Source organism: Sesamum indicum, linkage group LG8 (genome assembly GCF_026168435.1).
Source record: "Sesamum indicum cultivar Baizhima isolate 11 linkage group LG8, ASM2616843v1, whole genome shotgun sequence".
In the NCBI taxonomy this organism is placed as follows: Eukaryota; Viridiplantae; Streptophyta; class Magnoliopsida; order Lamiales; family Pedaliaceae; genus Sesamum; species Sesamum indicum.
The window spans coordinates 28,573,329-28,591,093 of NC_142664.1; the positions used below are offsets into that span (position 1 = coordinate 28,573,329).

Below are 17,765 nucleotides of genomic sequence, written 5' to 3' on the forward strand. Positions count from 1 at the left end.
GACTCAACCTTCAGCAATTTGAAAGATCCAGTGCAAGGTAGGTCTTCAAGGATATGAACTGTTTGTGTTTTCAGATGACAAATGGTAGAATTCGAAGATTCTGATCGAGATTTAGTCCATCGTGGTGGTGATGGTGACTTACTGTGGATAGATGCCTATTTGATCAGGTGTGGCTAGAGGCATATATACCCACGTCCTGGCGTGAAAAATCAGCAATTGTTTTTGGACATACATGATGCGGTAGTTATCAGGGTAGCACCTTTCTAGGAAAAGAATCAGACAGCTTCTATCCACTTAGTAACAAAACCTAACTGGAGTTGTGGACATCTATATTACACATGTGGTTAACTATTTTGCTTTATGAGATAATACACAAATCTAAATGGCTAAAAAAACCCTTGTTACTTGTGCATGAAATTCGCCAAAAGATACACGAATCATTTCTATCTCATGTCCAATTCTCCAGTGCTAAGGAACTTTTGTTGCATGATTGGTCATAATTCATTCCTAGTCTGCAGTATTGGCTAGCTTTTTACACTGATATTTTAGTTTGAAATAAAGATGTTATCTATGTATTACCGCAGGGTTATGTGTCGTATCATGAGAAAAGACCTGTTTATTGCTTTCTTGAAAAATTTAATCACATTTCGAGAGGAGAAAAGAATTCCTATGTGAATTTTTGCAATTCTTTGTAGGAAATAATAAGTCTGGTATCTTTTTAGGCTGTACTTTTGCCATATGCACTTCATACACAGTTGGTAAAGTGTAGCCCAATTACTATCTGTGGAGTTCGCCCGCTTCACAAGTATATGATGAATATGATTTCATTAATTATTTAGACTGTTGGCTCATGTTGGATTTCTGATAGGCCGTACTTGTCGGCTTAAAATAACTTGCTCTGGATGTCCTTTGTACTATGCCTTCTCATTTGGGAATTAATGAAACAGGTTTCTTATGTATGTCATATCTCTAACCTATTCCAAGAGCCATCATATTAGAGGCATGAAACATATATATTATTTTGACTGCATGACTAAAAATCTTGATACAACTTTGAATAATCAGAGCAGGAAGATCTATTGCGGCCCGAGACAAAATGAAGCGAGTCTGCGGACCCGAAAATCCTCTGTTACTCGCCAAGTGAGTTGAACATCTTTGCTGGCTGGTGTTATGTTAAGTTGGAAGTGCACAATTCTATTAGCTGGTATTTTATGTTCAGTTGGAACTATTAGGGTGGTACAGATCTCTCTTCTGTAATTTGAATGTTGATTTAGTTTCATCAGATTGAATAAAATGAATGAAGTTTCTTGGAAAAATGCAACATTTCTCTGTTCAATACAACCCAGAAAATGTTTGTGGCAGGAGAGATAGAAATAGTTGTTAATTTTCAAAATCTCAGTATATGATATGACAAAACCTCAACGTAAAATTAGAATTATTTAAGAAATGAAAAGTGTATACCATCGGGCATGGTTATTACAAGAGGACATCATGTGGAAATTAACAAACAGTTTGAAGACCATGAAAGGAAGCGCTGGACATATGGGAGTCAGCAGTCACTGAAAACAAGTTTCTTGAGGGGATGAAACCTGCCAAAAAGAAGTTGTGTAAAATTTTAATTCCCTTTTTCTGTTCTTTTATTGTATTTTTCAACTCTGCATGCTACAGCTTGAACTCTGTGCTGGTGCTGAACTCTTCAGTAGATGATAACAGTGGGTCCTGAACAATTTATAAAAAAATAAGGATTGTAAAATATGTTCCATGAAATGTTGTACATAGTTATATAGATTCTTGAACCTAGGTTACATTATGAGGAAAATGCATGAAATGTTTTAAAATTTCGGGAATTAGTACTACTGCCTATTCTCGTTTCCATTAAATTGAAAGTGAAACCTTTTCCATAGTCTTACATGAAAATCTTGTGGTACAGAAATCTCCTGCGGCATATGTTCCATAAGTGAAAGCACAGTTTCTGTCAATATCTTGGGAAAGTTTCGGACATACTGAAATACCAACGTGTATGTATGTCTTACGGCATCAAAATAGTTATTTTTACTTATTGATTGGCTAAGCTAACATTCTCTGAAGGTAGCATAAATTCCTTCATAAACTACCTGTAAGATCTTGCGGTGGAAAAGCCTGCGTATTCCAGCACGAAATCCTGATTTATGGGCTTGCTTGAGAGTCTCGTGCATTGAATCCAGTATGCCCTGGTAAGTTATTTGTTTGTTGCTGGCAACTGCCTCTTCGATTGCTCTTATAAAAGTGTGTGTCATGGCACCAGTCATTTCTCTTTCTGTTGAGAAAGCCTGCAAAAGAAGCAAGATCAAACAGGTGATGCTTGACCTTTTCCTTCTGCTTCACTATTTATTGTGACTGAATGGATGCAGGTAATCACATGAGACATCAAAGCAAAGTGGGAGAAAGAATAGTAGGGGGGTAAAACAAAAAGAAAGAAAAACCACTAACTGTTGTATCTGCAGCCTGCTGATAATCTTCACATGCACTGAAGCAGATTGCCCTCCCACCACTTGTACCCTTATAAGTGCCGGAAGGAGGACGGTTGTCATCCCATTTTCTCCTGATAAATATTCACATTGAACAACCACGGAAACAATCAATCAGTGCTGTAAGTTTTTCACATCTCTGAGAGTGTCAGGAAGGTTTTTAATGACTGAATGAAATATTTATTTATCTGTTGTTTCTAGCTCTGCACTCCAACACTGTCTCGACCATTCATGCAGCTTGGAAAGATGAGGTATTTTCTATCAAATTTCTCCTACAGGAAGCATAACTAATTTCTTGATGTAAGAATCGAGGAGCTCTAAGCTAGTGAATTTCCATTTAAATTGAAAAGTGCAACTCTGTTTGCCCTACACTGCCTGGGTGAAAATAATGGAAACATAAACTTCAATCATATGCAATGGATTAAAATGCTAAACTAAGAACTGAGTTCGGTATTGACAGTACACATACGTGTTTATGTTATACACATGTGGTAAGTCAAGCATAGTTCCACTGTGACAGCAATCAACGATAGCATGAAGTGTGACACCTGGAATCAGCGGTCTGACAATGGCTTTGTTGATGTAATTATCCAAGATATTTCCATTACTTTGAAAATCAACGGGGCAGATGGTTTCATCAAACCCATCAATTTCATCACCTTGGAAATCACGTTGTCGCAAGCCATGGCCTGAAAAGTAGAATACCAAGGAGTCCCCAGACTGAATGCCCCTCATCAGCCACTGAAAGGCATCTTCAATATTCTTCCTTGTTGGAGGCCTATACGCCTCGTCTTCTGCAAATAAATTCCATTCTTGTGTAAATTTGAAGGGTGTATATATAATGAATGGAGAAGAAATGATGAAAATTTTTTTGCAACAATTTATGCCTTAGTTGTCTGCTGTAATTGGTGAAAACCTCAATGATCCGAGATTACTACTAAGCAATCTTTCAGACTTCCTTCACTCTTACCTACTACATGTAATGTGAATTAGATAACTAGTATATCTTTAGAATCCTCAAACTAGAAACTTACTATTTAAGCTTGGTTATCTATTGGTTTACACCATAACCTGTCAAAGAAATCAGCCATACCTGCGAGTATGAGGATTGATTCTTCCAGGAATCCGAATCGCTTAACTAGTAGATCTCTCATGTTCTTCACATCCTGTGCTGTTCCCCTGAGCTCATACTTCTGTTTCTTGTAGGTGACTCCACAAAGGAGTGCACGCTTCCCTTTTGCCGGTGGATCTTGGGTAATAACAGAAGGAGGTTGATTGCTGATTTGCCCATGTTGACTATTACTGCCTAAAAACTTCTTCCTAACTCTAAGGCAGCGCTCCTTTTCTTCAGTCATCTTCTTTCTTGTCTCTAGGCTCAAGCCTTTGGGAAGCACTTCATCTTCGGTACTGCCTACTGATAAAGCTCTTTGGCATCCATGGCAACGGATGTACTGTGTGCTTGGTGTCACAGACGATCTTTCTCGGCAGTACTTGCATATGAGACTGTCCATTCAGCTTATTGGTAAGTACATTTCTATTCTGAGAAGGCTATATATAGTAAAAACATTTGAGGGGGAGAATTTATGCTGATCACAAGTTTGCAGGTATCTGTATTTGATTTAATGTTGCTGCTGATGCCAAATGAGTTGTGAAGTCAAACAGGAGCTGAGCTTTCAAATAGTAGCAGGTACATCGCCTTTAGCCCCACTATACAATCTGATTCTAACCGTTAGTTATTTCTGAAGTATTGTTAAGGTTTTCTGTGATCAAGCACCAGTTTCCCTTCGTAAACTATAAAATTCTTTTTATTTTTTATACATAAACAGTCAGTCACTCATAACTGCACTGTCGGTCATGGCAGAAAAAATTAAACGTACACCGAAGAAAAATACAGCCTTCTCTTTCAAGACAATTAAGTTTGCGGATTCCCTTTTCTGATTCCGTTATACCATTCCGGGGAAACTTTACATGCATTTTCCATGCAGCTGTGGAGGATAAGTCGTGATCCTCCCAACGAGGTACGTTTGAATTGCTATCGATCTTGTAGCCCGTTTGAAGAATGCGATGCTTTTCTTTTTTCATTCTTTTGCAGTAAACGGTACAGATTTTTCTTGGAATTACTTTGCGGCAGATATAATGTATATTAATAATAAGTGGGCATCCTTTTCAGATTCTTTCCACATTTTGATGCTCCTCTAATTTTAGCTGATGGAAAAGTACGCGGTAGAATTTCGAATAAGATTGAGGGTGAAATGGAAACAGGTGAAAATTCAATTCCACGGTTTATTACTTTGGAAAACAGAATGTTATCATCATCTGTTTTACGATTGGTGGATATTTTTGTCTCTTTTTTGGTATGTGATTCTCAACAATCAAATTGCAAATTGATTAATATTTAGTATCTTGAGTTGTCAGCATTTTTTCATTGTTATCATAGGATAAGACTATTATGGGCATTTGTTCAGGGTGGAATCCTTTTCCCTCTCCAATCAATGTTTATCAAGTTAACATAGACAATAATCCAACTAAAATATTGATTTTATTTAAATTTCAGCTCTTCCTATCCTTGGATATCATATATCTCTCTCAGGCACGGAGTTTGGCAGCAAGATGGTTGATTATTCTTTGCAACTCTTCTTCTTTTTGGATGATTGATCATTTGTTGTAATTAATCTTGTACCACAAAGAACTAATGGTGCTAGTAATATGGGCATCGCGATTCTCTCAAGATCATGCTAGGTGAGAATAACACAATTGGAAATGTGATACATTGAATTTGCATTGAACTGCAAATCTAGTGCTTCACACTCGACAATATCCAAGTTAATATATGTTCTCAAAGCAAAGAACAAAACCTGCTGTGTCTCGATTTATCTAATTAAATCATAAAACTGAACCTGTGTTTCACTGGAACGCACAGAGTGCACGAACCAGAATGTTACAGCAATAACTCATGATATAATGTAGCTCACTGGACCAAATACTTCTGTCTGTTATGGAAAATGTCAACGGGTACAAGAGAGAAAGAGAGAGGGGGAGAGAGAGGTATACCCACATACATGCACACACACACACACGTGCGCACACATGTACAGTGGAAAAAAGCATACAAACTGCAACTCTGGATATATACATTACAGGAACTCAAAGGTATTAACTTCAGTCTAGACCCAAAGAAAACAACACAAATACACATACATATATACACACAAAAATACACAAGGTAAAGATGGTTCCTACTTCAAGTCTAGGCAAGGCAAGGGCCAAATGAACGACACTTCATCTTCAGGTCATAGGCGAGGGGACTATTACAAGACGTACATATATACTAATTAGCAGCGTGTATCTAGAGTAGCTCGGTCCTAGTTTAAGAAAAATCAACAGAAACCATCTGCCGGATGATCTCACTCTCAGGGACACCATATATAAAGAGACGGTCAGGTCTTGGACAGGATATACCGCATCTCTGCCCATGCATATGGAATTTGTGTTTGAAAAGAATCAGACCTGGAAAGCCACAAAAGAGAAGGCAATCAACTGCAAGTTATCATTACCATTTAAAGATTGCAACCTAGTGCAAGAACAGAAGATCCTACACATATCAGCGACATTAACCAAGAAAACACATGCAAATACATATTAAAAAAGAAGTGGTATATGACTACAGCTGAAAACTAGTCATCATATACATAAATCCTCGTCAAGATGACTTTTTTGCAACAAAGGCTCCAGAATAAACGTATTTTGTCATCACAAGTAACACAAGAAACAAACAACCTGTGACAGAAGCATCTCATTACCTTCAGGATTTATATAGGACTGTGTTTGACTTCAGGAACAAGACCGGCCACTTCACTTAAACCGACCTAAAGATCTCTCTAACTTAATGTCTAAGAATATTGGAATTGCAGGCAGCATCATGAAAGTGGAAAACATCGCAACAGTCTCAATTTCAATTGTAAATGTATGGGAAAAAAGTTACCCATGAGAGCAGCATGTGACAATGTACAACAATCAGAAATCATGAGGATCCATCGACAGACCACCACTGAAGTGCCCGGATATTTTGGCCTTGCACGTTGGACACATGTAGCCTATAGAGTCTGATGGAGTTTCTGATTCAATGCCCTCGAGTTTGAACTCTGATCTGCACCACACACACACAGTTAGCTGATTTGTCTCCAACGTATTCAGCATAACTTCCTCCGAACTGTATCTAACTGAAGAATTAAATCCATCAGCTATCCCATTGTCACTTCCCAAATTCATGGAGCCCCCTGGCAAAGAGGGCAACTCTTGTCCATTCACAAAACCATACTTGAAGGGCTCTATATCATCAAACCTCAGTTCTTCAAACCCTGTAACATTCTCAAGCTTCTGATCAACCACGGAAAATTCATGTTGTCCCTGCAAATAAGCATAGTAGAAAAATAAAAATCAGCTCTTTTAAATTTATAAGAAACCAGTATGTCTACCTGTCTATAATGAGGTTGAAGTGAGAAACTTATCTAGTTGTGTATTGAATAAATAAATATGCAGAGATCATGGTACTTAAACTGCTGAAAACTTAACTTCATTCCCATAATGAAGAGGCTTATTGTCACAAGCTGTAATCTTGGTTGACTTAATAAAAGCTTGGTGAACATGTCCTGATTTGTGGGACCAAATGGATAAGTGATGTCCTCCAACTCAATTTTTTTAAACAATGTAACGGAATACTTCTATCAACACAACTACGCTTGCATAGAACACCAGATTATCAAGCCATGGCACGCACAGCTCAACCAGAATAAATATGTATCCTACTTGACCAACAATTCAAACATTTAATAAGGCCTTGAAGCCAGTCTATGCACAGGTACTCATTATAGTCGGTATTGTGTTCCTAAAACAAGACACAGTACATAGAACATCAACATTCACAGATATGCCATTATCAATATGTTACCTTGTTAGACACAGAATCAAAGGGAGGGAAGAACTGAAATGACTGAGTCAAGGGCACTGATGAACCTCCAACCTGGAAAACAATCTCTCCAACAGTTAACCCAGGTGTATCTTCTAGATGACCAGCACTTGGCTTCAAACATCTGCTTCCATAGTCCATATCCAAACTACTGTTTCCATGCTTCTCAGTTTCAATTGACCGAGCAGGCTCTGAGTCATTTATGCAATTGGCGTCCATCTTAACACTCACATCCCATGAGCAATCGTTCCTGACCATGTCATTATTCTCAGTCATGACCTGGCCATCATGATTCAAGTCTTCAGCTGTCTCAGCATTGGAATCTTCTGCTTTAATTTTAACAGGATTAGAATTCAAATTTGCTACATGATCACTGGAGACTGCCTTAGCAGAGTGATCAGTTATTTCCTGTTCACCAGTTCCAATAGTTGAAGTTTCAAAAATAGAATTTTGAGCAATTTCAATTAAAGCATCCATTTTCGATGACCTTGGGGGCACTGCCTCCTGAAACGGAGATTCAGCATTTTTCAAGACATTGACCGCAGTAGATAGTTCATTCGAACTTTTACCAGAGTTCCTCACATGGATTCCTACATGACCATTATAACTGCGCCTTTCCTGAAAAACCTTGTGACAAAACTGGCATTCGTATTTCCCATCTTTGATTATGACACCCTCTCCAACAGGCACCCCAAATCTGTACCTTTTAGTAGTCTTCTGGTGGAATGAGAAGAGATGCTGCAAATACAAATTCTTCTCTTCAAATGTCAGGTTGCATTTGAAACACTCAAAGATGTCTTGAACTTGAACTTCAGGGAGGTTTTCTATGCCCATCAAGCAATCATCATTCTCATGTACATTGGATGAACTTCTTCCCAAAGCCGAATCGGCTACTACATCATGCGCCACATCATCCGTCTTGTCAACAGGAATCGCATTCTGTTGCAGCTCAGTTGATATAATTTCACATAGATTTGCTGAAAATCATAGATATTGATATGCTTACCTTCTCAAACGACAAGACAGAAGTTTGCTGAATGCTACAAGTCTTTTGATCCTTTTGCTGATCTACACCCCCAAAATAGGATTTCAAAAATGACGCGGCCTCTTTGCATGAAATAAATTGTTGTCCAGTAGGACTGGAAAGAGAGAAAAACAAACCAAATTAGATAATACAATAACTTAAAAAACCTACACCAAAGAAGAAGCAGCAACTGGAAAACATGAATACACTGAATAAATAAATTGAAGTGCAGAACCTCGAAAAATATTAAACTATTTTTCCAGTCACATACTCCTCAATACATACAGCATATATCTCTCACCAGTAAGACGCCATAAGTATCTGTCACTAATTCATATGGACCCTTGGATTCTAATAATCAGGTGTAAACAAAACTAGTTTCCCAAGATTCCAAAAGTTCAGTAAGTCCACAGGCGTATTAATAGCAAAATAACAGCAAAACTATCCTTAACAAGGCAGAAACAGTGGCCAAAATATGAAGGTAGAATCATTAGAAGGAATAAAGCCGAAGAAAAGCCAGAATAAATATGTATAGCATACACACACATACAAAGACCAAAAAAAAAAAAAGAGGAAAAAACAGCGTTTCCTAGCCAGTTTATAACCAAACATCAGAGTGAATGACCACCAAAGTTTTCTTAGTAGTTTCTTAGCAACTACTAAGAAAAGATGCAATAACCCTTACGTGGCTCGGTCATATATCACCTTTCTTTAGTTACTTTAGAAGATTCTTTGCCGAAGAATTATGACAAAGGAGGTAGATCCATCTTGATGAATGAAACTCAGTACTGCGCTGTGGGAATTTGGAAGCAGAATTTCTGCTTTCCATAAATTTGAGAACTTTTTGTTAAGAATTACCTTTCCAACTAATAGATATCCTTTCCCCTGATTCACTCTTTATGACAAAGAAACATTAATATCAACTCTCTATATGGTTATAGTATATAATAAGCAAGGAACAAGGTCAAGAAATTCATGATTACTGAAAAGAAAAAGTCTCATATCGAAATGATATGAAAATATCTACCCACATATCCCCATCAGGGAGTGTCACCTATCAGCACCGCACCAGCCATCTACAGGGAGACCAACCATGTTTATGTCAGTGTAAAAATGTTCGTCCCAGCACATGCTCTGAGCACCAGACAGTAGGTTTAGCCCCAGAGATGGCAGTGTCTGTGACTTGAACTCCAAAATATGTAGGTAGACTCCAGAAACAGTGTCCTAATATATCATAGAAAGAGGCTATCCACAGGTCGAGTTGATGAAACATATCCGATGCCATCTCTTAGGAAAGTCGAGTAGATCATCACACATGTGAGCATTGCAAATGTTAAAGATATATAAACTTATGGTTCACCATGTGATGAAGTAGGAATATCACTCAGGTGTATTACACGCTGAGAGATTAATAAATAGAAAGATAGCATGAAAAGAAAATTCACTTTCATAGTCACATGCAAGGTCCAGATCACAGAATATTTCCCACACCAAAACTTCTAAAATCATGTTCTTACAATAAAACTCAATAGCACGTAAGAGGAAATGTGGTGATGGCCTTCCTAGGGACACGAAATTATCAACAGAAGTTCAAATTAGTAATGGCAAAAGTTATTATATAATTTGTGAAAGTTGTCTCAAGACCACCATGTTCCAAAAATTGATGAACTCAATCTATATAAGGGGACAGATTTTGAGCAATCCAACAAGAGTAAGGCTACTGACTACAAGGAATACAAACTTCCATAGACAGTTTAAAATGATAGTGAAGGTCACATGCTATTGCATGGGAATGTATAATCCACGGAAAATGTACACAACTTGATCATATGTTAGAGGCTTGATCAAATTCTGCAAAAGAGGCATCTTAAATTGTAGTGAAATATTTCTAACTGATGAAATCCCTGATTACACTGACTGGACTGAGCATAAAACTCCTCTTTCCCTCGACTATTTCTGGTTCTTTTTGTACACTTGTAATCTAGTATATTAGGACATTTATGCATATATATGTCAATAGTATTATTCTGCAATGATGCATGCACCATTGAAACATTTAACGAAGGTTATTTTGAATGCCACCACCTTACGTATCTGCGGCAATAAACAGAGACACGGTAGTCACGTCTCCTGAGACCAAGCAAGAGTTTCCAGCCGATAGGTAGTGCATCTCCAAACACACCAGCATCCACATACTTCCTCTTCTTCCTCCTGCTACACCACTGTCCCTCCAAACCCCACAAAAACCCCAAAACACCCTCTTCGGTCTCCAAGCCAACGGTCCTCCTCTTCAAGTCTTCGCTGTACAACTCATCCCCATTCCTCTCTAATTCCACAAAATCCACCATCTCACCTTTTCCATTCACCTGCTGTAGCTCCATCCCAACTCCATTCTCCAAAAGCGTCTTTTTATTCAAGTTCTTGTTTTTCCTCGCCCTTTTGCGCTTAATTTTCAATTTCTCCTGTAACCCTGGAAACCCTAAGTCCATAGCAGGCGGCGCCACAGATTTCGTCGCTTCCTCCAGCGATACCGGCGGCAGCGGAGGAGGAGGAGGAGGATTGTGGTTGCCGTTGAGATAGTGTTTGAGGAAGTGAACAATAGAATGGCTTACTGGATCGGAGGAAGAGTGGGGATGACGGTGGGGTTTAAGGGAGGGGTGAAGACCAGGGAAGCGGGAGTGTGAACGGTGGTGGAGGCGTGAGTAGGTCTGGCGGCGGCTGGCGGCGGACTCGTTGAAGAGTGATCGATCGAGGTGTGGGGACACAACATCGTCCGTACAGCTAACGTGGAAGGCCGAGTCCGAGCACAAAGAAAGGGCTTGCAATTCCGACTGGGAGAGCTGGCTGATATCTATTTGTTTCCAATCTTCCACCCTAATTCCATGGCTGCCAGGCAGCGGTGGAGGAGCAGAAGGAGTGGCGGCGGCGGCGGTTGCCATTCTCGGGGGGAGGCGTTACATCCGAAGTGTGTGAGAAAGGAAGAGGGGAGAGGAGGATGATGAGTGTGACTTGGGTCACAGGGGTGTGTCCGTAAGGAGTGAGAACTGTCAGATATGAATGCTTTCCTAGTACTATTTATATGAGCACTCACGCAATCCCCAAAGGAGGCATGGTTAGGGATCGTGCTTGGCAGGGGTACTTTGGACATTTACAAGCTTTGCTTCTCTCCAATGCAATGACCATATTTGTCTTTGTAAATATATTTTTTGTGGCATATGGAAAAATAATTAGGACACTCAAACACTTATAACTATTTAGAGAATGAATTATTAATATTGTAATCTTTAAAACTCTTGTACCTCATTTTCTCCATGTTAGTATTCATATTTAATACAATAATTTAATTAGATAATTATAAATTATTTTATTTTAAAAAAAATAGAAAATATAATCATTATTGATACCGTAATATCAAATGTAATATAATTTTAATTTATTTTCTTGATTTGTCATCATATTTATTTGTATGTTATTATAACTCGAGAGTACTTCTTTTAGTGTTTAAATTTTTTTTGATATTTTTAATTTATTTCAATTTTTTTTTTCTTTTTCTCAACCTCCAACACTCTCTATCCCAACTTTTATATTTTTTTTCTTTCCCCACTTTCCTTACAAGAACCTCTATAATTTTAATATTTATTTAAGCAAACTGTATATTTTAAAAAAACAATAATTATATTATTTATATTTTAAATTAATTACACAGATTTAGATGTGCCACAAATACTAATTTGAATAATATAAAATTTGGGGGAGTGGGAATTTGTTGGGAAGCAACCAAAGAATGAACATTACCCGAGATAACGGAAAAGGCAAAAGAAAGATTCCGACCTGCCGGATTCGAACCAGCGACCTAAGGATTGCTATGTAACCCACTACAGTCCTCCGCTCTACCAACTGAGCTAAGGTCGGTTTGTGAAAGTCTGGTCTATGAATTAAGAATTGTTTTGTTTGATCTCTGAAAAAAAGCACTTGAATATAATAATAATCCCGATCCGTGGAATTGAAATTTAACAAATTACATGGAATAAGATGGTATATTATCAAATTTAATATTTTTTTATTTCAGAAAAGAAAAAAAAAAGGGACTCAATTTAATGACACTTGTACATTATAGACATAGCATGTAATCAATGGGGAGCGTGCTTATGTTCCTTAATATAACAAAAACATAAAAATCAAAAATCACTTCAATGGCTTAAATAACTTTGTAACTATATATTTCACGTTCAAATGGAGTTATGTAGTCATTTAATTAAAGTTGGTTCAATGTTCATGTACAATCCAACAAAATTTATAAATATATACCTAAACGTTAAGTAGGGTTTTTATTCAAAATCTACCTCATTCTAACTAATTTTATTTAGGCACGAGAGTGTTAATCAAAGTCATTTTGTGAATATTACCACCATTACAGGTTTGCATACGCTCGACACAAGACATTACTCAAGATGACCTCCTTATGCAGCACCAGCTCAAAACCTCTAGGAGTTATCCTTTTGGATAATAGCAAAGGAAATATTCTCTAGACGAACTCCACACATATCAAATACATTGGAATAAAACAATCAATCATTCACAACAACAGAGTCTTATGAGCTAATAAAATTGAAATTATTATAAACATGAAATGGAAGCATAAAGATCCCCATAACTTAATCGAAATTTCGATTATAGATAATTGAATATATATATATATATATAAAAGATATGACGTAACATATAATTCGATTTTGTAAATAAAGGTTTAAATAAAAAAATGAATAATAAGAGAAAGGGAATTTGATAGTGTGTAAAAGGAAAAAAAGAAAATAATGAAAGGAAATGAACATCGCTACGTGTCCCCCTTAGGATTGGAGTGCTGATTTGCGCTACATACCCAAAAACCAAATCCTTGTTTTCGACTACTCCGTCTTCTGTGGTCTGAAATTCTGCTTTGTCCCTTTCATATCCGAGTTGGCAAAACCAGTTGCTGCAACTTCAACTCTCGCTCCCATGTCCATTTCTCCCCCCTTTCTTGACACTTGACAGAACCACAACCAGAGATTTCAATTCAACTCAGCTCGTCCATTCCATTGGAAAACCAAAGAATTTGCTTCTGAAGAGAAGAAAAAGAGTGATGAGTACTGCTACTGCTGCTCTCACATCCACCATTTTTGGCAACCAGAATCCATGCAACCGGAGATGGATCAAAATTTCCCACCCGCAGGTGGCGAAAGGCGGGAGACGGTCGTTCGTGACGATAGCCGCCGCCTCGTCAACCGGCAAGGACAAGAAGAATCAGCAGAAGAAGAAGAACAAGCGGAAGGAGGTCCAGGAAGAGGAGAAAGTGCCGCCGGAAAATGGAGAGACGGGGGAAGTTTCTACTGCTACTACCACTACTACTTCTGTTACGGCGATCAAGAGCAGGCTTGACGAGGTGAATCCGGTGGGGCTGGGGCGGAAGTCGAGGCAAATTTTCGATGAAGTGTGGCGGAAGTTCTCAGGACTAGGGCAGATTTCGCGGACGACGCGGACCGACGACGATGAAGCGGCGCTACTGATAAGGGAAGGTGGGCCAATGTGCGAATTCGCCATTCCCGGCGCGCAGAACACCACCGTGCTTGTGGTCGGCGCCACCAGCCGCGTCGGCCGCATTGTCGTTCGCAAGCTTATGCTCCGAGGTTACACTGTTAAGGTATTTTTGCCTATGATTGTTTGTTTGATGAGTATGTCTTTCGTGGATATATTGACTGATGCATGATGTTTTTCTCTCTCAATTTACAGAGTTTCATTAGATTAAACTATTACTGTTTTCTGAACTATTCAGCAGCATTTGAGTTTGTTTTCGTTTTACTATCAATGTGCAAAATGTCACTAACAGAGGATTTCAGTATAATAAAATCATGAATGTTCTGTAATAAAATATTACTTATAGGAGATGTGTGCATAATTATTCAGACAATTGAATGTTTCTTATAGTTTGACTATAGTTAAGGTTGCTTAGATGTAAAAATTGATGTTTTAAAATACTAATATCAACCCTTTCTCGGCATCTTTAGACTGTGGTCTATCTTAGTTTGTATTTGAATTATACATCTTCAAGAACTTCTGTTATATTTGTTAAAATGTTTGGGATCTGATCACTTTTATGAGCAGGCTTTAGTGAGGAAAGCTGAGAAAGAAGTGGTGGACATGCTTCCAACGTCAGTCGAGATTGTGACCGGAGATGTTGGTGAGCCGTCCACGCTCAAAGCTGCTGTGGAAGGCTGCAACAAGATTATATATTGTGCGACGGCTCGCTCCTCGATCACTGGGGATCTTAACAGAGTTGATCATCTCGGTGTTTATAATCTCACCAAAGCATTTCAGGTTTGAGAATGTTCATGTTCCCAACATTTATAACAAAGATCCGTCCTTATTTACTTGCCGCAACCCATTCTCTGTATCATTTCACCTTTAACTCGGTGTTCATTAGCCCATTGTGACTAACTCGCATCAGAAACATCATAGCAACTTGTATTTATTGACTTAGTAACTGAACTGTTTTCAGATTAGTACACTTTTGTTTATTGTCTCCCAAAATTAGTGAATTTGAGTTTGTTATGTTTCCATAAAACTCTTAGGACTACAACAATAAGCTTGCGCAACTACGGTCTGGGAAAAGCAGCAAAAGCAAGCTTTTGATCTCAAAGTTCAAGTCCGAAGATACATTGAATGGGTGGGAAGTCCGTCAAGGAACTTATTTTCAGGACGTTGTTGCCACTAAGTACGATGGAGGAATGGATGCTAAGTTTGAGTTCACTGAGGAAGGTGATGCGGTTTTCTCAGGTATAATTGGAGTCAGACCAGATGGATAAATTAACATACTAAATCTGTTGAACTAAAGAGTGCCTCTAGTAATTCATTTGTTTTGTGCTTTACGTGTTTCTTTGTAATGATTTTTTCTTAAACAAATAGGATATGTTTTCACACGAGGAGGATTTGTAGAACTGTCGAAGAAACTATCACTTCCTCTGGGATGCACCCTTGACAGGTATAAAATACATGATTTGATACTCAAACAACATTCCCAAGATCGTCGAATCCTTACATGTTCACAATATCATGTTTAGGTATGAGGGTCTTGTTTTCTCTGTTGGTGGGAATGGGAGATCATATGTAATAATTCTTGAAGCTGGTCCTTTGGCAGACACATCGCAGAGTAAAATGTACTTTGCCAGGATTAGCACAAAAGCTGGATTTTGCAGGGTGAGTTAAAAAGCGAATGTTGAAAGAACATTAAGGTTTATCTTTGCCACAATGAACCTAAATATTCACCCTTTCGTATTATATTGTTTTTAGTTTATTTTTTAATAATATATCGTACATTTTTCTGTTTCCTGGTCATTTGTGTATAAAATAGTGGTTATTCCACTTTTTTGCTTATATGTTCTGAACTCTGGTCAGGTTAGGGTGCCATTTTCATCTTTTAGACCAGTGAAGCCAGAAGATCCACCACTTGATCCATTCCTTGTACACACCTTGACTATCCGCTTTGAGCCAAGACGGCAGGTCTGCCTCAAAGCATCCCATTACCATTGATACTCTCCAATTTATGGAGATTATAATTATTAGTTTAAACAAGTAACATGCATAAATTTGGCATCTCTGATCATAATGCCACTTTGAATTTGATTTGGCTCAGCATCACTTTCACTGACTGCAGAGACCGGTCGAAGGACCTGTTGCTGTAAAACAAGACCTGAGAAGCTTCCAGTTGATTCTGGAGTACATCAAAGCTTTGCCTGTAAGCTCAATTCTAAGATCACTAAATATCAACTGATATAAGATTGTTGCTGATTGCGTTCACATGCTTGTCTTTGAGTTGTTTGCGGATATCTACTTGAAATAGAACATCATTACACTCTCAGTTCATTTTCAGTAAACGTCGTTATCAAGATTTCAGCTTGTTCGTTTAATTTGAGTGGATTCTGATCGTTGCAGACTGGGCAAGAAACGGATTTTATCCTAGTTTCATGCACAGGATCAGGAATAGAGTCTACCCGAAGGGAACAGGTGTTGAAGGCCAAAAAGGTTCTCTTCCTTCACATCTCTCCCTTGACACTGAATTCTCTAACTATGATACTCAAGTTCATTGCACGCAAATTCTGTAGGCCGGCGAAGATTCACTGAGACGATCAGGCCTTGGATACACAATTATTCGCCCCGGTCCCCTCATGGTAAATTTATCATCACATGAAACAGTTCTTGAATTTGTTCATCTGTCAACCTTAATTTAAACTTAATTTTCCTTCCTATGCTCCCTTTCGATGAAAAATCTCATTTATCACACCAATTTAAGCATACATGCATAAAAACGGACGGATTTGCAGGAAGAACCTGGCGGCCAACGAGCTCTCATTTTCGACCAAGGAAACCGGATATCTCAGGTTAGTATCAAGCTATTTTATCATGGAAATTATCGCATTCATGACTTTGCCTTAAAAAAAGCGGATATCTGTAGGGAATAAGCTGCGCAGATGTTGCTGATATATGTGTAAAAGCATTGCACGACTCAACAGCAAGAAACAAGAGCTTTGATGTGAGTAATAATTGAACTTTCGCTAAATAAGTCGGAAAAATTGAGCTAATTTCTGCTTCTGACTTACCAGGTGTGTTACGAGTATGTAGCCGAACCTGGGAAGGAGCTCTACGAGCTGGTAAGAACTGAGTTTTTATATATATTTCCAATTTATATCATGTCGTTATCGGTTAATTTTTATTTGAATTTGTCAGTATGATGATATAATCTTCTAATTCATAGGTTGCTCATTTACCTGACAAAGCAAATAACTATCTAACGCCGGCCCTCTCGGTTCTTGAGAAGAACACCTAATTAACGTTACCTGCTGTTGCTGTTGATATATAGATGGCAGCTTGATTTTTGTTCTCTTTTTCTTCTATTATCCAAAGGTATATGCTGTGAAATAGGTGTGAAATATATCAAGGATTCGACGTTTCATGCAACCTGTAAGAACTGAGTTTATGTTATATATATATGTATATATACACGAATGTTATGCCGTTTTACTGTCTGTATATTTGAGATGAAGAGGTAAGAGGGGCTGCTGGCTGTCTGAAATTAGTTTAATTTCAATGTGAAAAACAGTCGAATGAGAGCGAGGAAGATGGATGTCGCCTAGGTGCTTTATGTTCAAATGACAAACGAGTTGTTGTAATAAAATTCTTTTTGTATGCGCTGAAAATAAAATATTTAAGTAATAAAAATTAAATCACGTCTACAGTA

The 17,765-nt window shown here is 38.1% G+C and overlaps 3 protein-coding genes, 1 long non-coding RNA gene and 1 other non-coding gene across 7 annotated transcripts; 2 read left to right on the top strand and 3 right to left on the bottom strand.

Annotated features, from left to right (window-relative positions):
* Positions 1 to 1,403: 1,403 nt before the first annotated feature.
* Positions 1,404 to 4,278, bottom strand: LOC105169236 (metacaspase-1). The gene is made up of 5 exons (XM_011089595.3): positions 3,601 to 4,278; positions 2,977 to 3,301; positions 2,470 to 2,581; positions 2,115 to 2,309; positions 1,404 to 1,719 (listed from the first exon to the last, which is right to left on the bottom strand). The coding sequence occupies exons 1-5, from the start codon at positions 4,016 to 4,018 to the stop codon at positions 1,663 to 1,665; spliced, it is 1,107 nt and encodes a 368-aa protein (XP_011087897.1). The 5' UTR covers positions 4,019 to 4,278; the 3' UTR covers positions 1,404 to 1,662.
* On the top strand, positions 3,775 to 5,511 carry LOC105169235 (uncharacterized). Of its 2 annotated transcripts, XR_016066664.1 has the most exons (5): positions 3,775 to 4,029; positions 4,112 to 4,194; positions 4,369 to 4,525; positions 4,678 to 4,769; positions 5,062 to 5,511. It is a non-coding gene; the product is annotated as an uncharacterized LOC105169235 (long non-coding RNA). The 2 variants fall into 2 exon arrangements; XR_848396.3 differs by lacking the exon at positions 5,062 to 5,511 and having other exon boundaries at positions 3,789 to 4,029; positions 4,678 to 5,027.
* An 86-nt stretch (positions 5,512 to 5,597) lies between these two features.
* On the bottom strand, positions 5,598 to 11,555 carry LOC105169237 (uncharacterized). Of its 2 annotated transcripts, none has more exons than XM_020695822.2 (5): positions 10,583 to 11,555; positions 8,480 to 8,612; positions 7,528 to 8,412; positions 6,490 to 6,914; positions 5,598 to 6,014 (listed from the first exon to the last, which is right to left on the bottom strand). In XM_020695822.2, exons 1-4 carry the CDS (start codon positions 11,434 to 11,436, stop codon positions 6,522 to 6,524), a joined length of 2,265 nt encoding a protein of 754 aa, XP_020551481.1. In that variant the 5' UTR covers positions 11,437 to 11,555; the 3' UTR covers positions 5,598 to 6,014; positions 6,490 to 6,521. The 2 variants fall into 2 exon arrangements, with proteins under 2 accessions (XP_020551481.1, XP_011087898.1); XM_011089596.3 differs by having other exon boundaries at positions 7,456 to 8,412.
* A 767-nt stretch (positions 11,556 to 12,322) lies between these two features.
* TRNAY-GUA (transfer RNA tyrosine (anticodon GUA)) lies at positions 12,323 to 12,409 on the bottom strand. The gene is given in 2 exon segments: positions 12,323 to 12,358; positions 12,373 to 12,409. It is a non-coding gene; the product is annotated as a tRNA-Tyr (tRNA).
* A 995-nt stretch (positions 12,410 to 13,404) lies between these two features.
* Positions 13,405 to 17,548, top strand: HCF173 (high chlorophyll fluorescence phenotype 173). The gene is made up of 13 exons (XM_011089597.3): positions 13,405 to 14,174; positions 14,636 to 14,848; positions 15,103 to 15,307; positions 15,437 to 15,512; positions 15,592 to 15,727; positions 15,926 to 16,030; positions 16,185 to 16,265; positions 16,463 to 16,552; positions 16,633 to 16,698; positions 16,852 to 16,908; positions 16,983 to 17,060; positions 17,131 to 17,178; positions 17,283 to 17,548. Exons 1-13 carry the CDS (start codon positions 13,617 to 13,619, stop codon positions 17,352 to 17,354), a joined length of 1,785 nt encoding a protein of 594 aa, XP_011087899.2. The 5' UTR covers positions 13,405 to 13,616; the 3' UTR covers positions 17,355 to 17,548.
* Positions 17,549 to 17,765: the final 217 nt, after the last annotated feature.